The 24,525-nt window shown below is 36.5% G+C and overlaps 1 protein-coding gene across 1 annotated transcript in view; it reads left to right on the forward strand.

Moving 5' to 3' along the window:
• LOC124794806 overlaps window positions 1-23,251 on the forward strand; it is a 165,081-nt gene extending 141,830 nt beyond the window's left edge. Inside the window, exons 3-5 of the mRNA XM_047258462.1 lie at window positions 3,379-3,516; window positions 12,482-12,634; window positions 22,312-23,251. Coding sequence (XP_047114418.1) covers window positions 3,379-3,516; window positions 12,482-12,634; window positions 22,312-22,334 — 314 coding nt within the window. The 3' untranslated portion in view covers window positions 22,335-23,251. The remainder of the gene's footprint in view (window positions 1-3,378; window positions 3,517-12,481; window positions 12,635-22,311) is intronic.
• Window positions 23,252-24,525: the final 1,274 nt, after the last annotated feature.

The raw sequence follows: 24,525 nt of genomic DNA on the forward strand, positions 1-24,525 counted from the left end.
AGCAAAATTTGTTCCGAAATACTTGAATTAGTACAAAAAGCATTGCATAGATACCACTCAGGAATTGCTGAATGAAGTTGACAATTATCCAGAACTTCTAAAGAAAGTTATAACATGTGGTGAAACATAGGTACACGGGCATGACATTGAAACCAAGGCTGAATCATCCCTGTGGAAACTGCCTGAAAGGCCAAGAATGAAAAAAAATCTCAACAATTTTGATCACATATAAAGGTTCTTCTCACTGTCTTTTTATTAAATAGGATAGTACCTCATGAGTTCCTGCATTATGGTTGTATGGTCAATAAGGAAAACAACCTGGAAGATATACACCATTTGCATGAAGCAATCCAACAAAAATGACCAAAATTTTGGCACCATCAGTCATGGAAATTGTATCACTATGATGTTCTCACTCAAATCTCAATTCTTGTTCCTGATTTTTTTTGGCAAAAAAACCAACAGTTATTTTGCCCTAGCCACCTTATTCACCAGACATGGCCCCTGCAACTTATTGCTATTCCTGAGGCTGAAGAGAACCATGGACAGACGTCATTTTGCCACCATTGGTGAGACATATACAAAATTGCTGAAAGAGTTGAAAACCATAATGGAAAATTAGTTCCAGTAGTGCTTTCAAGATTGGAAAATGTGATGGCACATGTGTATTACAATTAATAAATGAATGTTGGTTGAAATGCAAAATCCACATCCTTAGTATACAGCAGAAGTAATCTCTCTTTTCAAAAACGGGAAACCTAATGACTGTAAAAACTGTCATGGCATGAGTCTTCTAAACACTGGCTACAAACTATATTCAAAGATCATCAATAATGACAGAAGAATATTATGAAGCTATTATTTCTGAAGAACAAAATGGATTTAGATCAGGTCATTTATGCACAGACAATGTGTTTGTAATTAAAAACATCACAGAGAATGTAATATATAAACCCATATGGCCTTTGTTGCCCTTGAGAAGGCCTTTGACCGTGTGAGCTGTGATAGCCTATGGAAGGTTATGTCTGAATGCAGATATCCCTATCATCTAATAGAGGTAATGAAAAGGCTTTACAAAGCTACACACACTTTAATAAACACAGTTAGGAATCAATTTGAAGAAATAATTATAGACCAAAGAGTCAGACAAGGATGTGGACTACCACCTACCCTTGTTAATATCTACACTGACTTCATTCTTCACAAATGGAAATGTAAAGTAAACAATGGAATTAAGGTAATGAATGAGGAATACCTGAATGTACTATTGTTTGCTGAGGCCATTGTTATTATTCAAAAGAATGAAGATGATCTCCCAAGATCAGTATACCAGCTAAACAAATTGCAAGAAGTACAACTTTAAAATTTTTAGTAACGAAACAAAACTAATGATATTCTGAGAAAAATTTCCAGTCAGACCAAAAATTGATTGGATAATTCAGTTTTAGGACAAGTGTCTCAAATCTCCTATTTAGGCTGTGCTATAAGTTTTGATTTGAACCCTGATATTGAAAATAAAATACACAAATTCCAACTTGTCTGTGGTACCATGTACCATTAGCAGGACATTGGACCATAAAGTACGAAAAGAAACCATCATGAAATTCTATAAAGCAGTGGTGGTTCCATTGTTGTCCTGTGGAAGCAAAATCTGGGTTACCACAACAACAACAACAACAACAAATCAAACAGCAGAGATGAGGTTTCTAAGAAAGATGAAGAGCTGCATGTGAAGAGATATGATCAGAAATGAATATATTTGAACAAAATTAAATGTTTTCAGCATGAATGAAAAAATTCAAAAATATTGTGAAACAACAGGTCATGAGAATGACAGGTCACAGAATTACTCAGAAGATCCTGAACTACAAGCTGAATGGGAAAAGATATGTTGGAAGACCTATAAAAAGGTGGGAATGATTTTGTTTGTGAGTTCAGAACAGGCAACAGCCTCATCCTTGAAAGGAATAAGACAATGATGATGATGATGATGATAAGTGTATTACATCTGAAGGACATTATTTTGAAGGGGACAAAGTTGATGTTGATGTATGTATCAATAAAAATACTTTAAGAAAAACAAAAATTCCCATTACTTTTTGATCACAAATCATATATAGGCCAAATAATTCCCATTGTCACTAAGTGTTTTGCATAGAACATTTGTGACATAAAACAAAGGGAGCTGGAGAAGTCAGCCTAGCTCTACACAATCTAGGACACTGGCAAACAATTTGAATAGATGGAGACCTTGACTCAGAAACATATTAGGGCATGGTGACAGACTTTGGACGCCAAATGAAAACAAAGATAGCTGACACTTACAGGGAGGCAGGAGCAGAAGTTTCAAATACAGTGTTTCCCCTTCTCCCACACAACATGTTTCAGTCTCACAGGGGATGGCCCGCTGAAAACTGCACAACTCACTTTCCCACACATGCTTCAATTTGGCTCTTTTCTGGAAGGTTCTAGTGTTGCATCACCTAAGTAAGCACAATGCAGTGCCTAGGCCAGAAATTAGCCATGTTTACTCCCGAAGATATTGGTGGAGACACTTGAAAGCTCAAGAATTTTATTTTAAATTATGTGGCTTGAAACTGAAGAGTTTACTCAAACAGTTTTCCAAGTTATCTTTTTGCTATTCATGCAAATATAAAAATTACATTCAGAAACATGTTAAAGTCACAAAGTGAGAGACAGTCTGACCACTACTTGCCTTCAGGAGGCATAAATCCCCAGAAAACTGATAGAAACATCATGCATGCAGCGTGTCCCGGGAGCAGTGGTCAATAATCATGGATATACAGGAACGATTATTCAAAATAAAAAAGTCTAGTAAACATGGGCTCAACAATGCATACCTTAAGAGCTGTGAGCAACAAATCTCATGCTCCTAGCTCTCCATATTTTGAGAGGATAGCATGAATCAAAACAAGGAAAAAAATTTTCAGTTAATATGGGCTCTAAAGTGTATACCTCAAGAGCAGTGAGCACTTGATGATTTCGCTGCTGTAAAATACGTCATTCTACTGAACAAGTGCTCATAACTAATAATTTATACATTTTAGCGCTGATGTTTACTAGACTTTTTTGCTTCAGATTATACTTCCGGTCATATCCCTGAATACTGACCATTCCCCGTGGGACACCCTGTATTTTCATCATGTAAATCAGTGTACTGCAAAAGTAAACAAATCACATTTCATGACAACATGATTTAATATTGTAATGAAAGGTGACTGAGCAAAATAAATTATACGTTTGCTTCTTGCAATAAATGTAGAAGCTGTTAATTTGTCATAAATTTGAAAATTTAATAATCTTTATTTAAATTTTATTGCCTGAATTAGAACTAATGACATCTCCTAATTCTTTCAGATCCCTGTCGCTACCTGAAGGGAGCATGGTCAGAATGTGACCCAAAAACTAACATGAGAACTCGTACTCTAACACTGAAGAAAGGTGACCAAGCAGCATGTGAGCAGACAAAGACAATTCAGAAAAAGTGCAAAAAAGGTGGGTTGTGTTAAGGAGCACAGTTTGTCACCGTGTTACTACAGTTTATCCATCTCTGTTGTTTTGTGCTTTGTCTTTGGGAAAAGCAACAAATACCATTACAAAATGTAATTTTTATACATTGCATTGCTTCATTATTTTTACTGAGTATATCCTAATACAAAAGTAATTTTAATACAGACTAATTTATGTTTTACAGTGTACCTAAAGAGCCCAAAAAGTAATGAAATTAGACATGCCCAAAGCTGTATAAGTGTGCATGAAATTTTCTTTTGAAATAGTGCTGTGCTGGATTTAAGCTTGTTATGTGGTCTGAATGAGTACTGCTGCTGAATCTTCCTTTCCATTAAATGATACCTAGCACGGGCTTCTCTTGAATGCTGCATTTTTTAACTGTCATGGCCAAGCTTATGACTTTAAACCAAGCAATTTCATCACTGCATTCACAACATTGAAGTTCATCCTCTAGGTTTCTTATTTGCCAAATAAATATATCAACAGTAACAGAAAATAGTGTCTATGTTCTAGCAGTTATTCCTTGAATTTTATATGTTCTTGACTCCCTCTTAAGTGGACCACCAAGCACTGCATGCCTGGAACAAGAACATCATTGCTCATGTGTAATATAAGGTTGATGTATAAGCATTTGAAATAAAAACTGAGTCTTAGTAAGATTAGATAACTAAATTATATACCATGCTGCTTGCGAGTTGGTGAATATTGATTCCATTTACATATGTCCCAAATAAAATAGATAAACTGATGTGAGAGCTGTTATAAATACTGTCACTAAGAGAACACATTCCACATGTCAAAATGAAGATGCACAAAAGTAATCTGAGAGCAATTTCATTTTATTTCCATTTGTCTCTGTGTCAACATCAGTAAATTTTCAGCTGTTTTGCTCTTTTTCACGGATTTAAGGAGAAAGGTAAGAGTGCTGCACATGGCAGAGTCATTTGACCTCATTGGTAACAGACTGCTTGACCATCATACAAGACAAGACATTTTGCCCATCATCCTTTGGTCTACAGTATCTTTAAGAGAGTATTTGTATTTGTACTAGGGATATCATCAATAAATGCCAGCAGCTTAGCAACCTCACTGCTTTCTGTGTGTCTTATTGTGAATGCACCCACATTATAACATCTGTCTGTATTGTCATAAGGAGGTACCATTGAGGAATTATACAGAATGGCTAAATATTGTCTGCTGATGAGTTATTGTGCCTTTTCTAGTTTTGTTTAATGATTTACTTTGAAGGTAATTTATAAAGAATTAAAATGGGAGGCATAAACTGCTCTTTGATATCCAGCGAGGATAAAATATGCACCATTACAGGAGTATTATAGTTATTCTCATGACATCACATTCAATGGCTTCACTGATTGTCACCTTTCAAACTAGTATAGACTTTGGACTACACTGAAGAGCAGTATGTCACACAATAAAGATTTCATACTCGCATTCATTGGTTTTGCCAAATCTCAAACAAACTGTCACCTTCCAATCTAACCAAGACCTATGGCTATATTACAGATTATTCTGGCACTACTACCTCCATTCCAAAAAAGAATACATAAATAAAATAAGTGTTGTCAATGTTCTGTTCTAGATGTCTGCATGCATATTATGTCACATGCCACAACAGCATTACATCATGGGCCAAAGCCAACATCTCTAAACTCTCTGATTCCTGTGCCAAAGCCAAAGTCTGTGCCCCTGGAACCATATATCATTAAGTAAGCAAATATGCTGAAATCATGCATTGCAGTTCATGCTTTCCTTGATTATAGACAATGGTTGTTGGAGGATTAGTTCTTAAAACACCAGAAGTGATTGACATGCAGCAGCATATGTCACACTCTAATAACATTATATTCTAAGTGAGTGATTAATAAACTTTCCTGATTACAGATTAAATAAAAGACAAAAATATCAGAAGAGGTCAATTTGCAACTTTTTTAGTAATGAAAAGCTTCAAGAGCAAATAACATTAAATTTTGAACCATATGTTCAAATTACAAAAACTGTGGCTATGATCATGATCATAGAGGTAATAAATAAATAAAATTGCCACAGGCTGGAATATATCTTACTGGGGCTGTCTCTGGTCCATGGACTATAGTTTGCCCATCCTTACACCTACACCTATATCTGTACCCTGCTAGCCACTTTATGGTATGTGGCAGAGGATAAGTGCAGTACCACTGTCATTTCCTCTCTTCCCTGTTCTGCTCATGAGTGCTGCATGGGAAGAACAACTTCTGGTAATTCTCTGCATGAGCTCTAAAAAATTTGATTTTCTCATCATAGTCATTTCATGGGACATAAGTGGGAGGAAGTGATATGTTTCCCAGCTAACACATTCTCTCAGAGCAAACCTCTCCATTATGAACAATACTCTTTTGTGGCATTTGCCACTGGAGTTTGGTGAGCATATCCCTAAATTTCTTGCATTTACCTAATGATTCCATGTGAGACACACCACTCTTTGTTGGATCTTCTCCATCTTTTCTGTTAATCCAACCCTTTAAAGGTCCCAGACTGATGAACAATACTCAGGAATTGCCTGAATGAGTGTTTTGTAACATACTTCTTTTGTGATGAATTACACATACTTGAGATTTTTTCAATGAATCTCAGTCTGACATCTGCCAGTGCTGTAATCAAACAGTAATGTAGCTCTTCATTTGTTTACATGCAATACAATACATTTATTTATGTTCAGTGAACTGTGAACCTTGCACCAGTCATCGATCTGCTGCAGGTTTTTCTAGCTTCCTATAGACAATGGCATTTTCTGAGGACAATCTCACAAAGCTTGTTATTTTATCCACTAGATCATTTAGGTAAGCAGTAGGAGAACTATAACATTCCCTTGTTACTTTTACACCTGATACTTTCATCCGATTAACAATGACCTGTTGAGTTATATCTGCTAGGAAGTCCTCAATCCAGTCACAGATAATGTCAGCTATGTGGTAAGCTCATATTTTGTTCTCTAAATGACAACACAAAACTGTATCAAATGCTTTTTGTATGTCAAACAACATGCCATCAACAAGAGCACCAGAGTCTATGGCATTTTTAATCTCTTGGATGGACAGGATGAGCAGAGTTTCACAAGATCTCTGTTTGCAGAATCCTTGTTGGTTTTTATACACCAGATTTTGCACTCTCCACAAAGGTAATACTGTGTGAATATAAACATATTGCATAATTCAACAATAAACTGATGTCAATGGGACTGGTCTATAATTATGCACTTCCACCAGATGACCCTTTGGTGACAGGGTCTTACTGTGCTTTTTTCTAGTTCCTTGGTACCCTTTGTGATTCTAGCAACCTTTTATAAACTGCTTGTGCAAGCGGACAAGTTCTTTTGCGTTATCTGCATAGAATCTCACAGGTATCTTGTCCAGTCAAGGTGCCTTTCCACAGTTGTACAATTTTAGTTGATTTTCTATTCCATGATCATCTATCCCAATATATGCTATTTAGGTGTCTGTTAAGTGACTAAAAGGAGGAACCATATTATGATCTTAAACCAAATATACTATTTCATCCATCCCTCTTCCTCTCCCATTTCAATGCCAATATGGTCACTGAACATCTGAGTAGATGTTTCAGTGTGCTTAATGATTTGATACAGACTAAACTGTCAGGATTTTTAGTCAGATTGACTAGCTAAATTGCAGTTTCAAATTCATTGAAAATGTCTTGAACTGGTCTCCTTACACCCTTTTTGAACTTGTTCAGATTTCGTTTGTCAACAAGGTCTTCACTGCATAGAAATGTGTGGTGAAGCACTCTTTGCTTTCATAGCAACTTTCTAACTAGGTTACTGAGCCACTGCAGGTCTTTCCAATCCATTACAGTCTTTCTCAGATCTACTGACCAAAGGTGTATTGTACAATGCTCCTGAATTTTATCTGTTAGTGCTTCACATCTACATTCCTGGAGCTGAATACCTAATGTTGACTGCTCATTTACTTTGCATTTGTTTGTTGCCACTTTTGCTAAGTACAAATATTTTCCTACCTTTATTAATGTTCCCTGTAACACATGTAATTAGTGATTTCACATCCATGTTAATTTATTTAAAATTTTAGGTGTGTTAATTACTAGCATGCTCTCATGAGTTGGGTTATTCTTTCAGAAGAAGAAAAAGAAAATATTTAGAACAATCTCTCACAAGCCCATCTCTGGCATCACTTTTATCCACATTACTCTTCCATTCTGTAGCTGGCAAATTGAAGTCTCTTCTATTATAATAGCATGAACAGAAAAGCAATAGTGTTCTCCAGATTTACTCTGAAATGCTCTGACACTACAGTTTCTAATACCTGGTGGTCTATAAAAACATCCAACTATCATAAGGAATTTTTTCCTCTGAAGCAGAATGTACACTGATATGAAACTTCCTGGGAGATTAAAAGTGTGTGCCAGTCTGAGACTTGAACAGGAATCCCAAATTTGAATCTCAGTCCAAAATACAGTTTTAATCTGCCAGGGAGTTTCATATCAGTGCACAGTCCACTGCAGAGTGGAAAATTCAGTCTGCAAACATCCCCCAGGCTGCAGCTAAGCCATGTTTCCCCAATAACCTTTCTTCCAGGTGTGCTAGTCCTGTAAGTTTTACAGGAGAACTTCTGTGAAGTTTTCACACATATTTGGGTAGTTCAGTTGGTAGAGCACTTGCCTGCAAAATGCAAAGATCCTGAGTCTGAGTCTTGGTCTGGCATACAGATTTAATCTGTAGGGAGTTTCATCCAGTTACCATGTGTGATCTGTCAGTGATGCTTACGTTCATTCACTCAGCTTATTTAACATTTGAAATCTGTAAGAACTTCATTAGATACTGTAGAGTTAGATACTGTGGTGCATAATCTATCCATGTGATATGTATCCCAGTCTTAATTTAGGATTATACTGCTGTTCACTTCCAGTTTCAAGTAGTTTTCTATTCCCAATATTGTGTTGGCACTGTTTACCTTTAACAAGTGAGATGAATTCTGTGATGATGTTCTGTGGGTGCACCTGCAATTTGCTGTTAACAAATTAACATCTTCTCATACTGATCAACAGAGAAAAAAGTTATTCTCTGAGCGTAACATGGCTCATATTTTTCCCAATATTGCACATAACGCATCATTAACTCCATGGGGAAGGGGGGAGTGGGTTTCATTTAATGTGGGGGTGGGGGAAATTACATGTGGATGTAACATATGCTATTCTACCTGATTAGCACTCATACCTGATCTATTGATGAGGGCCCTACAATTCTCAGATTATTAGTGAAGCTCAAGAACTTTGTTCCTGTGATCACTGCAAAATCATCAGAGCCTCTGATTTAAAGCTTCCAGTTCATGTCATACCAGAGGACCCTGATTTGTTCTGGGTATGTTGCTGCAAACAGTGAGCCATGAAATGCTAGTTGCTCCTAGTGCAGTCAATAGCTGACAGCAGAGTCTCTTTCACATCTCAGATGTGACCTCCTGACAAGCACATCCAGTGCTTACTGGCCCTTTTTCATGAGCTGCTTGCTATTTTGCTGGTAGATTCCATTACCCACATAATGTTGGGGCTTCCAATGACCAGCATATGAACCCTCTGTGCTTGCTAACATGTGACAGGAAAACTGGTTATTGGATCAACAGGCAATGCACACCACGCTGGCTTTGATGTGCAATCAACACTGGGCAGCTCTTGAAACCTGTTGTTAAGATGTGGGGGGGATATCCACATGGCCAGTTCCCATTTTTGTGTTCTTTCCAAAGGTATATGAATCCAACTCTGTCCACCACTCACCTATCAGTGAGGATAAACTGATAAGATGCTGCACATCAGAAAAGACAGTGTCATCGTGTTTTCCAGAGAATTCCAGCAGCCACAGAAGTGCATGGCAGCAGCCTGAAGTCTGTCAGCTGTGGCAAATGCAGCTCCTACTGTTTCTAGACAGCAACCAACTCACCATGTATCAGCACACAACAAGCACACTTTCCATCCATTTGCTAAAAGGATAAATCTACTAACAAGTGCAGTCAGAAAGCAACTAAAAAACAACAAGCAGACTAAGCAAGTAGTCAAATTAGCACCATAAGCAGTGGAAACATACACGGGTAAAACTATGATAAGCACAAAATATGAATAATAATAACAGGAATTGCCTTTGGTGTCATTAAAATGGTGCTGAAAGCTATCCCAGTGAGCAGTATCACAAAAGCCAAAAGTGCAAACTATATACAGGGTGTTTCATAATTTACATTACACACTTCTAGAGATTGTAGAAGGGACTTGGTAGATAATGTTTTACACAGGAACCCATGTCTGGAAACGTCACCCAGTGATGCTACAGAGCAACAAAGTTATAGGTGCCGGGTACCTGTAAATGTATGTATAAACAAGTTGAGTCAGTGACAATGTTATAAACTTTCTAGGATGATGGAGAAAAATAAATATATCAATTTGAGCAAGGGTCCCTGTACAAGAAACAAACGGATTGAAAACTATAAAAGAAAACTGTTCTGGTACCTCCGACAGTGGAATGCACATACTGGTACTGTTGTTGCTAAGATTGTAGGGTAGAAACCTTTCAGAGGTGTTAGTAAGCATCAAAACAAGAAAAAATGTTTGGTAAACATGGGCTCTAAAATTCACACCTTAAGAACTATGAGCACTTGTTCAGTAAAGAAGATGTGTTTCACAGTAGCAAAGATGAACATGTGCTCCTAGCTCCTCAGTTATGAATTTTAGAGCCCACATTTACTGGACATTTTTTCCATGTTTTGATCCATACTACCAACTCTGAAAGCTGCCTATCCTACAATCTCAGCAACAACAGTGTTCCTTTGTCAGAGGTATGAGAATGGTTTTCACTTATAACTTTCAACTCATTTGTTAACAGTACCAATATCCTTATCTCAAATCGATACAGTTATCCTCCTTCATCATTCTAAAAAGTTTGTAACTTCATTACGGACTCACCTTGTATATTCATATATTTACAGGTGCGGTTCTATAACTCTGACACTCCATAGTATCATTGGATGACGCTTCCAGACATGGGTTCCTGTGTAAAACTTGATCTACTAAGTCCCCTCTACAGCCTCTAGATGTGTGTAACATGAATTGTGAAAAAACCCTGTACATGCATTTGCTCACTGAACACAATTACTCAGAAGACAACCTAGCTAAAAATTATAATTTGGCAGCTGAAATGATCTGAGATTGAAATATTGCACAAAAGTACAAGTTACATTATTAAGCCTTAAGATCCAGTACTAGATTTTATGAAGGTGATATTCAGTTCACAAAACTCAGATTTATTATGGGCTTTCAACACTTTTCACTCCATCATCAGACCTCATCCAAAGTACAGACTTTCTTATTTGGTTCCAATGCTGAATGACATCTAACACTCTTTTGGACTACATTTATGCTAAAGTTGACCATTTGCCTACTACAAATCTTATTGCTTGTCCCATTTCATATTGCTTTGCAAATTTACACCTAGATATTTTATCAGCATGACTGTGTCCAGCTGTGCACCACAAATGCTGTATTTGAACATTACAAGATTATTTTTCCTGCTCATCTGCAGTAACTTGTATGTTTCAACATTTAGAACAAGCTGCCATTCATCACACAAAATAGAAATTCTATCAAAGTCACCCTGTATGCTCCGACAGTTTTCCAATGATGACACTTTCCCATATACAGCAGCATCATCAGGACATAGTCACAGGTTGTTCTCACCCTAAGCCCCCTTAGGCCAAGTGCTTAGGTCAAGTGCTTAGACACATGCAAGTAATTCAGTCCTTTTTGTACAGTTTTTGCTTGTATGGAGATGGCAGGCATAAGGGGTATAATTGGCAATGATATTACAAAGTTGGTTTCAGAAGGTACTGAGGATGAAGAAGAGTTTACATGTGAGAGTGAGCAAGAACTATCTTTTTGTCAAAGCAGTCATAAATCCCTGGTAATGTGAAATTAGAAATGAAGAAGAAAGACACAATAATGTGTAGTCTACCAGATTTTAATGACAGGTTTTTCCTGATGTTGGTCGTATAAAGTTTCCATTGTCACTCCAACAACAGGGGTTCATGATTCCTGCAGGTGGCTAAACAACAACTGAACTTGAATCTTCCCAGCTCTATTTTATGGATTGCTTTATTTTTGAAATTGTAACCATAACAAATGTGTTGGCAACAGAAAAATACAAACGGTGGCTCCACTAACAAAAAATTCATTGTGGCATTCATGGAAAAAAATGTTTCATCAGAATAAATGAAGACATTTCTTGGTGTAATACTGAAGATTACTCTGAATTTGAAAGAAGAATTAGGTGATTATTTTAATAATGATCAGGTAATGTGAACTCCATTTTGCAATGATGTTTCATCTCTTCTCTGAGTTTTTCAAATATCAGTTAACCTTGTTCCCCATACAATATAAATAGCAGCTGGAAAAATATCCTTGGCAAAAAACTCGGGAGGAGAATGGGAAAGATTTAATCATGTCCCACCATTCCTATAGGTTGGCTTGTCACTTTATTTGTCACTGTTTGCACACGTGTTGGGCCATATGAAATTCTATACTCCTCCATACCAAAACATACATGACTGGAACACTATTTTTGAACTTATATGTTTAAATATATTGAAGTATGAGACACAGCACATGTTTATTTGTTCAGTTGTATCATTGCATATTTCAATACGGGAAAGCTCATAATAGGGTTTGAAATGTGACTGCGGTATTACATTAATAAGATGTTGTATAAATATAGTGATTCACTATTGGTGAAATGGGTGTAAATCAGTGTCTTCTTAATTTAGCAGCCTTAAAAACTGCTGTGGTTTTGATTTACTGTTTTGTTGTTTTGTTATGTTGTGTAGTTGAGTGCAATAACAGAATTGTAGTAAAAGGCAATATTAATGGTTGCCCATTCTTGCTGCAGCCTGCCGTTATGAGAAAGGCACATGGAGCGAGTGTTCCCCCCAAAACCAAATGTCACGGAGTGACACTCTTAAGGCCAACAGTGACCCCTCATGTGAACAGAGCCGACAAATAACTAAGAAGTGTAAAAGCAAAGGTGCTAAGGCTGGAAAAGGTAAATCACACAAAGTATCTTGCAGATCTAACATACAGATAAGGAAAATAATCTGTATCTAATCTAAGGTGTCTGTGTCAGATAAGAGAAGTAATTAAATATTTCTAAAAGACAAGACAGCATACAATGTTCTTGCCACATTAATTCGTGAATATCAGCGCAAGAAAAAATAAGTAACATAGTTGCAGCTCTTTATACAATGTGTAGCTTGTATACAGTGAGCATTTGGTCTGTTAACTTAGAGGCTTACTAAATTAACACTGAGAAATATTATTTCAACTGATGGTATCATAATATACAAGTTTGCAATGTATCTTGCAGAGCAATCAATCCATTACTGTGCAAACATTTACGTTTACATCCTTTTGATACCAGTGAATAGCCATACATTTTAAACTATCAGACTGTTGTCTGATCTCTGCAAAAGCTTGTCAAATGGGATTACATTTGTCTTCATTCATTGATAGTATTTTCGGAGGTAAATCGGATGTTATGAGAAGATTAAGCTTCTATTTTTAAAAGTTTTATTTAAGATAACCTACAGCACTGTTGCATTAATGAAGCCATACTCATACAACAGGAATATTGTATGTAAATAGCAGTAATATCAACATAGATTAATACAGTTAATCTTAACAACAGTCTGTGCAAGTAATCACTACATCTTTACTCAACAATACATGCAACAAGAAAATACAGATTTTAGAAGTCTTGGAGTCAAATTATTGGAAAAAAGGCAGTTTGCTATAACTGCGAATAACTCCAATAACAGTGATTGTGATAGTTGAATTAATAGGTACCTATACAAACACAAATAGGAAATAGGGATAAATAGCATGATAGTATTTTATAATTACTAGTGCACTCCAGCCAGCTCTCTCTCTCTCTCTCTCTCTCTCTCTCTCTCTCTCTCTCTCTCTCACTCTCTCTCTCTCTCTGTCTCTCTCTCTCTCTCACACACACACACACACACACACATTTTGTGTGTGTGTGTGTGTGTGTGTGAGAGAGAGAGAGAGAGAGAGAGAGAGAGAGAGAGAGAGAGAGAGAGAGAGAGAATTTTTGAAGACTGAAGGAATTTGTTTCCCAATTTAATGCCCTTCAAAATATTAAAATAAAGATAATCTAGTTATTTTAGACTTAGTACTTATATATGTTTTGCATGGAATGCATGTGCACATAGCTTGAATAAAAATTGAAATATTTCCTTTTATCTTAATAGCATACCCTGGAACGCTTTGCTTTTCTTGATGCCAGTGCACGATGTAAGAAAACAATTGTGATGTTTTTAAAAACAAAGTTGTTTTATCTCAGAGTAATGCTCATCTGAAAGTAAATAACTGTTTCCAGAATGAATCTTTCATTCTGTAGTGGAGCATTCAATTTTATGAAATTTTCATCCAGATTGAAACTGTGTGCCAGACTGGGACTCAAACCTGCAACCCACCTTATGTGGGCAGTGTTCTTACTAGCTGAGCTATTTAGGCATGACTATGACCCATCTTCAGAGCTTTTCTCCTGGCAGTACCTCTCCCCTACTTTACAAACTTCACGATAGTTATCTCACGGAGCGTGAACTCCCAGACTAAAGGATATTGCAGAGAAATGGCTTAACCACAGCCTAACATATTATTTTCAGAGTGAATATTTCACTCTGCAGCAGTGTGTGCACTGTGGTGAAACTTCTTGATAAATTAAAACTGTGTGGTTGTTTCAATCTGCCTGAAAGTTTCAAACAATTGTTGTTGTTCAAGTAGTAACTTGTGAATGCTTCTAAGTAGGGCAATAACTTTCAGTTCAGATGTTCGTTTGTGAATCAGAGCCATAATTCCAAAACCTTTGTCTGAAGCATGAGTAAGTAATGAATGAATTCAGTGAAGACATTCAGATCTATTCACTAGTAAAATATGGTAAGTGAATAGCTCTAATGATATGACATAGGAACACTATATTCGCATGTGGAAGTGAATGATAGTGACATCTGTTGATTCCGAGTGAGATACTGTGGACAAAGCAGAAACTATATACTAAGCATAAAAATATTATGCCAATAGCAGAATGACATAAAAACTATCTGGTAGATTAAAAGTATGTGTCCCACTGGAGCTCAAACCCATAACTTGATCTTATGCCGCCAGTGCTCCCCCCCCCCCCCCCCCCCCCCCCTTTCACAGCTCCTCTTCTTCTCACTTTTGTGAAATGTGGAAAGATGGAATTATATAGCAGTTAGACACATATTAAGAACCATTACTCATTAATATGGCAATTATTCATTAGAATAATGTTTTAATTTGAAAAATAATAAATTATATAAATACATGTCAGTTTATCCTGACACAGTCTTATCAAATCTCTAAAATTCTAATAGATGGTTGGATTATCTACAGGCCAAAATTGCACTCTGTGTAAAATTTCAACTAGTTTGGCTGTAATGCCTCCATAACTGCATCTGCTGAAGGTTTAGCTAGTTGAAGGTTCTCCCAGAAAAGTTGTTCATACTAACATGTTACCCAGAGTATCAGTCAGCTGTAGGAAACGTTATCTGTTACAATATAATTGGCTACAATTGTGTATTTACAGCCTGTGATTCATAAACTGGAACACTGTAATGCATGCTGGAAGGTACAGTTAACTGCACATTTATTTATATTGACAAACCTGTCAGTACTAAATGCTGTGTGTGTTCCATGTCTCCTCATAAACCACTGGATCAATTTCAGTCAAATGTGGTACACATACTACAGGGTGTCACACTCAAAAGAAGCCCCACAAACAAAAATTTGGTTAAATTACACTTAAAGATTTTGCATAAAAAAACAGGAAATGAAATGAAATTAACATGTTGTACTGTGTTCATGGGGAAATAGAAATGAATCACAAAAAGTTCTGGAAGTGACCACTGTCAACTTGTAAACACTGTTGAACACAATGCTGTAGTTTCTCGAATGTCACTGCCAGGACCTTTGAGCTACTGCCTGGATTTCACAGATGAGGATCTCTTGTAATCTTCCAAGTTGTGTGGGTTGTTCCTGTATACCTTTCCAGAGGAAAAAGTCAGGTGGTTTTAATTAAGGTGACCTTGGGGAGCTACAGTCCTTTCAAAAACACTCTGCTGGGGAAAAATGATTCAATCTCAGCCACTTGAGACGTGTGGCATGTGGCACCATCCTGTTGTTACCAGCCAAGGGTAAGTTCTTCATTATCCAACTGGTTCATAAATTCCCAAAACATTCTGATGTAAACTGCATTTGTAGACTAAAAAAAAAAAAAAGAAAAAGAACAGGTACAATGATGCCACACGGTGATACTGAACAGAACATGTCAGTCTTTTGTGAATGCAGAGATTGGTGGACTAGTGCATGTGGATTTTCATTATACTACAAATGTGTATTTGAGAGTTTACATAGCCAGAGAAGTGAAACCACATCTCATCACTCAACCATGTGTACTGCAATATTCTTGGCCTATGAGCAATAAATTGCTGAAATCAATGGCAAAATGTAATGTGTCTCTATCTTTGTCATTGACATTCAGTTTGTGAACAACTGTAAACCTGTATGGATACATGCTAGCTTTCTTCACAGCTCTGTGACATGTGCTCCATCACATTCCACATTCCTAAGATAAACACTAATCAGACTATGCAGGAGACACCAGTAATCATTTCACGTCAGTCACTTTTCCTTCTGATAATGGCAGCTGTCCCCCACCCGTGAAGACCCAGCACCATTCTAGTGCTCTCCATGTTGTTCAATAACTTCTGCATGCAGCATTTACACAGTATATGCTGATCACCAAACCCTTCAACAAACATTGCTGACATGTCTTAATGGAACCAGTAATTCAATATTGTTTTATGAGAAAGATGTGCTCTTCGACACAATAGCAATTGCAATTGCCACTAAACATTAAACACTGAGCTCCAGCTATAGCTATGCATGGAAACACACTGTTGCATCGAATGATGTTCCAAGAGTGCAGTGTTGCCACATCAGACATCACAAATTACACGGTGCAGTTCCAGTGAAATTGATAAACATGTTTGTGGAGCCTCTTTTGAGAGGAACATCCTGTAATTACTGTGTGGGAAGAAGTACTGTCCTGATAAGAACCATCTACCTCCCACAGAGATGTGGGTGGATGTGAAAAGGTCTGGTAACCCCATGACATCTAGGCTGCCCTGCATTACAAGTTTGTTATGAGGATGAGGAGGAGAGAGAAAGAGAGGAGGGTGAGATGGACAGGTAGATGTGGGAGTAGGAGATGGATAGAGAGAGGGGGGAGGAGGAAGTGAACAGACAGTGAGGAGGATGAGGACATAGAAGGGGAGAAGGAAGAGGGAGAGGAGGAGATGGACAGAGCAAGGGGAAGGATGAGATAGTTAGAGAGAAGTGGGAGAGAAGGAGATGAATACAGAGAGATGGGAAAAGGAGATGGACAGATAGAGGTGAGTGGGGGAAGGAGATGGTCAGAGAGAGGGAGAAGAGGATATGAACAAAGAATATGGAATGGAGTGAGGGGAGAAGTCGATCCACAGACAGAGGGGGGGGGGGGGGGGGGGGGAAGGTCAGGGATAGAGAGAAGGAGGAGGAGAGTTATGGACTATATGTCCTGTTTCCATCAGCAGGCAAAGCCATTGTTTAAAAGGCTAGTATATAATATATCCACTATTAATATTGTATGATTATACAGTATTTTCATTGGCTTTGATTAAAACATTAAATTTTACATGCATGTGTAACACCAAAATGTATATGGTGTTATTTTTCACATCAAAAACACATACACTCTGTTACATATAATAATGAAATATGATTTCAGCTTTGGTACAGTTTGTAATGAATTTTGTCTGTAAATTGGAGAATAAGATTTTTTTGTGGAGAGAGGTGAATCAGTATTAGGTACCTGCAAGATCTTGCAGAGGGGCAGGCTGACTGGAACGCATTTAATGGAATAAGTGGCTAAGTGAAAGATATAGGCAATCATTCAGAATTAGCTGCAAAAGGAGAACTCCTGTAATAGCAGCTGAAATTGTAGTTAGAAACACCAGTGGAAGCTATCATAAATATGAGGAATAAGGAAACACCAGTGGAAGCTATCATAAATATGAGGAGTCAGGTAACATACTTGTGGACTACTATTAAAACAGGGATGAGTAGTCATTCTGTTAACATGTAAATATGCAAGAGACAAGGATAAATGCTCACACTTTACAGAATAAAGATATGAACAATATCTACTAATGTTAAAGACATCATTTCCACTATAAAATATTGGGAGAAAAAGCACTTCCAATAGACTATAGTTTAAGATGGCGCCGATAGGAAAGTGTAGTGATGCTTCTCTCTCGTTAAAAAGGCAAAAAATGAACAGTTCTTCATGTAGAGAATGTAAAAAGCGTGTGATGAAGGGTATTCTGTGTATCAAATGCAACTTCTGGTTGCACGAAAAGTGCGCGAAAGTAAATCTAAAGTTCGTCAGCGATGATTTTCCGTGGACATGTCACGGTTGTTTACGTGACGAAACGGCCGATCTTGTAAGTGCAGTTGATACAAAAAACGAAATTATAAAGTTACTACGAAGTGACATTGAGGCATTAAAAACCGAACTTTCAACCATCAAGAAAGAAAACGATACATTAATACAAGAAAAGAAGTCCTGTGTGTGTAAAAGCCATCAAACGGAAAATCAAGAAGATCGCGAAAATACGAATGACCGATCGTACTTTAAAAACAACATTTCAAGTGTTCCCGTTGATGTCTCGGTAAACTCAGTAAGCCAAAAACCGGAAGATAAATATAAATGGAAGGTGGTGACATACAGCAAAAGGAAAAACAAGGCGACAGATACGCAACAAAAGGAAAATGACTTTTTAATAATTGGCGATTCGCTGCTGAAGAATATCGCTGTCCCCAATTGCAAGATCGATGTACGACCTGGCATTAGAACGCATCAACTCGGTAAACATTTTAAAAATATGGTAAATGCAAGACAAGATACTACAGAACCAGATTCTGAAACCAGACATAACTATAATGGGGTGTTTATACATGTTGGGACGAATTCGTTAAGGAGCAACAGTGAGGAAGAAATGGCAAGCGAAACAAGAAACATGATCCGTACTGCAAGAAATATGTATGCAGGATCTCGTCTGATACTTAGCGGAATCATAAACAGAAGGTCGGTGAGTGAAAAATATATCGCCAAAATAAACTGTGCTCTTAAAGAACAATGTGATCGTCTTGGGGCAATTTTTATAGACCCAAACAAATTCCTATGTAAAAACTCACTAGCGAAGGATGGCTTGCATTTAAATAGACTGGGGTCTGTAACGTTCAGCAGAATGTTTGCAGATGTCTGCAAAATCATTAGATGCAAGGGAAACTAATATGGCCTGAAGGGGATGAAAAATCATACACTCCAGCTGGAAAAGAAAAATATAAGCACCATACAAAAAAAGACGATACTAAAGAATTTGCCCCAGAATACAGCTCACAACATGTAAACCAACAAAATAAAAATTACATAAAAGTACTTCATCAAAATATTCAATACTTTGGTAACAAAAAATTAGAAGCAGAAGTACTCCTGAGTGAAGTAAGACCAGACATATTATGCATAAGTGAACATGGACTAACTGAAAGTAAAATACATAATGTGGCAGTAAAGGACTACAAACTAGCTAGTTACTTCTGCAGATCTAAATATAAGGGTGGTGGCGTTTGTATATATATTAAAACAGGTACTCTTTCAAAGAATGTAAACAGTGAAGCTGCTACATTTCCCATAGCTAGAGAAAAAGACTTTGAAGTTACTGGTATAGTGGCAGAAGATTTTAGAGTGTTTTGTGTGTACAGGTCACCATGTGGCAATATTAGCATCTTTCTAAAAAAAGTTGCTAGCTTATTGAGAATGAATATGAAGAGAAATCTTATTATATGTGGAGACTTCAACATTGACATGGGAAAAGACACAAAAATAAGACAGGATTTTGAAGAATTGTTAATACAGCATAACATGAAAGTGACAATAACTGCACCAACAAGAGTGACTTCACAAAGTGAGACAATTATTGACAACATAATTACTAATATGTGTAACTATGAGTCACATGTAGTTCAGACAGAAATATCTGATCATCATGGACAACTAATCAGCTTTTGCAGAAGTAATGACACAGTATCAGAACCAAAACAACCAACCAAAGAAATTAGGATCATCAGTGAACAAAATATCAACATCTTTAGAACAATGTTAAGTAAGGAAACCTGGAATGAAATCCTACAGGCCCAGAGTGTAAATGAAAAATATGATGCATTTATTTCAACAATTAAGTACCATTTTAACGTAGCATTTCCCAAAGTAAAGAGACAAGAAAGGCATCAAGATCAAACACAGTGGATTACGAGTGAAATACTAGAACAGCGAAGGAAGCTTCAGGATGTGAGACGGATGGGCGAAGCTGAAAACTATAAAGTGTTAAAAAAGAAGTATAGAAAAACAATAAGAGAAGCGAAAGCAAGAGCAATTGACACCACTATAGCAAACTCAAAAAACAAGGCAAAGGCAGCTTGGAAGGCAATCAATGCTGAAAGAAAGGAAAAAGATGGGTCAAACAAAGAAGAAGGTATTAGGTCAATTAAAGTAGACAACACAGTGGTCACAGATGGTATGGAAATAGCAAACATACTGAATAATAACTATATCAGTGTAGTAGAAAACCTAAAATTGGAAAGAAATAGTCAAAAACAGAAGGGTATTAAGGTACCAAGAAGATCATGCAGTACTATGTTCTTAAGACCAGTCACGGAAGATGAATTGCGGAAAACTATACAGAAACTGAAGTCCAAGAAATCAGCTGGTGATGATGAAATATCAAATCATGTAATAAAGCTGGTATGTGAGGAGATAATAACACCACTGCTGAACATAGCAAACTGTTCTTTCAGAGATGCAATTTTTCCAGAAAAACTGAAGATAACGAAGGTAGTGCCAGTGTACAAGAAAGGGTGTAAGGATGATCCCAACAACTACAGACCAGTTTCACTGATATCAGGTTTCTCAAAAATCCTAGAAATGCTTATGTATACCAGATTAGTTAACTATTTGGACAAACATAACATTCTCATGACCTCACAACATGGTTTCAGAAAGGGTAAATCTACAGAATCAGCAATTGTCAGTCTAACAGAATACATTTTACAGTCCTTAGATGAGAAAAAGGTTGTCTCTGCAATGTTTCTGGATCTTTCAAAGGCATTTGACACCATTGACCATGAAATGCTGATACAAAAATTAAGCAACTATGGCATTCGGGGGCAACCAGGTGAATGGATAAAATCATACTTGTGCAACCGCAAGCAGTATGTATCATTAGGAAACTCATACCAATCAGAAACCCAATCCATCAAATATGGAGTGCCGCAGGGTTCGGTAATGGGGCCATTGTTATTTAATGTATTTGTTAATGATATAGGTGTTGAGGAGGAAGAAAAGAAAATATTGTATGCTGATGACATGACAATACTAAATAGTGACCAAAATATGGAACAGCTTGAGAGAAGAGCATACATATCTGCAAATGTCACAGCTCAATGGCTGTTGGAAAATGAACTGGTTATAAATCTAAAAAAGACTATGTATGCAGTGTTTAAAAACAAGGAAAAGGCTGTAGACATGGATTTAGAGGTTGACGGAACAAGGCTGGAAGAAGTAGAATCTGCTAGATTCTTAGGTATTCTTGTGGATAATGAACTGAAATGGAAAAAACATATTAATAATGTCTGTAAGAAACTGAGCTCTGTCATATTCTTAATGATGCAGCTATCACAGTATTCAGACAAGAACCTTCTGTGTACAGTGTATCATGGACTTTTCGAACCATACTTACAGTATGGAGTGACGGTGTGGGGAAACTCAAACAAACAAGAGACAAAACGAGTGTTCACATTACAAAAAAAAGCAATTAGGACCATTTTAAGAAGAAAGACCTCTGAAACATGCAGAAACTGTTTCAAGAATTTAGGTATCTTAACTTTTTCATCATTATATATATACAAAACAATAATGTACATCACAAAAGGTAGTGAGGACTGGATTACAAATGCTAGTGTACACACCCACAATACAAGAAAGAAGAATGAAGTACGGAGCATACCCCACCGACTGGCAATGCTAGAAAAAGGACCCCAGTACTCTGGTATCAGACTACTAAGAAGTCTGCCCAAAACCTTGCAAGATAGTGTACTTCACAATGAATTTACAAAGAAAATTAAAGACTATCTCATTGAAAAAGAGTTTTACAGTGTTGCAGAATACTTATGCCATTAAATTTGTATATATTGTTACTCATTATCAGTGATGTAAAAATGTAAGCTAAAGGTGTAGAAAAATAATTGATAAAGAATTTTAATACTTTGACATGTCCTATATTACACGTACATTTACTGTACATGATGTAATCTTACAGGATCAAATAAAATTCAATTCAAAATTCAATTCAATTCAATATTTGTTGGTGGAGTGTCAAAATATATGGTACCATAGGCAAATTAAAAGAGTTATTTTGCATGAAGTATTTGTCTTTGTTATTATTTTTATTTAACACACCAGTTGACAAATTTCACATGACGAATAAATTAGCTGAAACTGTTTCACTAAAATGTGTTTCTCCACAGGAGGCCGACGCAACCGCCAGTAAGATATGAGAAGTAATGAGCAAGCAAGTCTACACACCTGCACATGCAGCTGTGTGTGCAGTATTGCTGGAATGTGTGTTTGTAACAAAACTGAGGAAAACTTATGAAAAAAGAAAATACCATGAAACATAGATTCCACAATTCATCCTACATATAATTCATGAACTTACTTGTTTTATGTATGTTTGGAATATTACTGTAGTAATTAAAAATACTGCAATCTGTGCATTGTTCCCAAGCTGTAGGTAATTGATTTAAATTTTAAAATGTGCTGCCTTTGGATTATTGATAGATAGTTCATAATGCAGAAATTTCCCTTGAAATAGCACACATTAAAGTGCCATTTTGTACTACCATTTATTTCATATTTTTATGCCAGTGTTTATTTGTAGTAATTAGCAAAAGTGATGTTAGAGAATTCCTATATGTGGCATGTGTTTAGACTGTCCTATGAATCTGCTATTTGTTTTTGCTAGCTGAAATACATCAGCCATTAAAAGAGTATTAGAACCAGTTAATTGATGGATAAATTGTAATTGATTCATTTATTTACATGCTTCCCAACTGAAGCATTTTAGCAAAACAGTTTTATATGATGTTACAATAAAACTACATATTGATTGCTTGAATATTGCATTGGTAGTCATAATTGCTGTTTTTTATGAAATAAAAGCTGTTTCTTACAATGATATGTTAACTTATAATCATTAATAAATGAATTTCCTCTTTATGAATGGTCCATTAAATATGAAGAACAGGTACAAAACATGTTATGTCTAGTGACATGTTTTCAGCTCGTGCACTGTATGATCCACTGTGGATACATTAACCTCGGTTTTGTTATATCCATAATGGACTGCACTGTTCAGAGCCATTAATGTTTGAAAGTAAATAAAATAAAGAACATTTTTCTACTTTATGTGATGCATTACACATATATATGTGATATGTTTAACACAAATGGAGTAAGTTTATGAATACCAACTGCATTATATATACCGAAGATTTGATATTTAAAAACAGTTCTACTACAACTATTAATGCTTGCATAGTATTCTTACTGCAGTTGTATAGTGGTCTGCTGACAGGATGGCAGTCTCTGATACATAAATAAATCACAATACCAGATGCATGCTACCCTACCCAAAGAAAATCCTTCATTTTTCTCCCATTTGGCATGAATATACATTGTAAAATGAATGTATTATTATGGTACTAATGTAGTGACTCACTAGCTAAAAATGAAATATCTGGAACACAGTGAACAAAATTAAGCAGCAGTATGTATTTTTTCTCTGCAGGAGTAAGATCATCTGTGTACTTGATAGTAGATATAATACAGGGGGAGTTGGGGGAGGGGGGGGGGGCATGAGCAATAGACCATAGACCACAGATTCATCATCATAAAGTCTAGTGAAAGAGCATTTTCTGGCAAGTTTTACTTGTAACATGCAGGATAGTCAGGATTTCAACCTGTAGCTTTTGAGAAAACGGTTTTTCAGAGCACTGCAATATGACACTTCTGCTACATGTTCTGTCATAAAACACACTTTTATTAGAAATTATGGTTATTTAACCCCATGTACTACTTAGAGGCTACCTGCATATTGGTGCAAGCACTTTGCAGAATTTGGACCATGATTAAACTATCTCTTCTATGTTCTGTGCATATATTTTATGGCCAGTTGTTGATCCTGAAAGAGAGTACAATTTGGCATAATTTTATATAGTTATCTGTACTCTGCTGTTAGTACACCACAGCACACATGGTGTATCTCCCAGCCCCCTCGCCCTACATCCAAAAGTAATGGTATGCAATCTGAAAGTGCAACATTCCACTTTGAGAATGAAAATTATGGAGGACAGGAACTAGTGGCAAGTTGAAACTTTTAGCCAATCCAAAAGGAGTGCTCAAATAGCACAATCAGTCACTTACAGCCCATGAAGGTTGTGGATCTAGGTTCAAATCCCACTCAGGGACACAGTTTTAACATGTCACAAATGTTCAAAATTATAATTTTGCTGATTTTTGATTACTTATTGTTGCAAAGGTAGAACTTTGGATTTTTCAAACAACTGCTAGACATGTTTTGTATACTCTGATAATATTTAAATATTAGATGATATTAGCAAGATTTAAGCAGTACTAAATTGTAAAGCTGCTCTTTAATATGTTGGGGATGTATTTTTATT

Source organism: Schistocerca piceifrons, chromosome 4 (genome assembly GCF_021461385.2).
Source record: "Schistocerca piceifrons isolate TAMUIC-IGC-003096 chromosome 4, iqSchPice1.1, whole genome shotgun sequence".
Taxonomy (NCBI): domain Eukaryota; kingdom Metazoa; phylum Arthropoda; class Insecta; order Orthoptera; family Acrididae; genus Schistocerca; species Schistocerca piceifrons.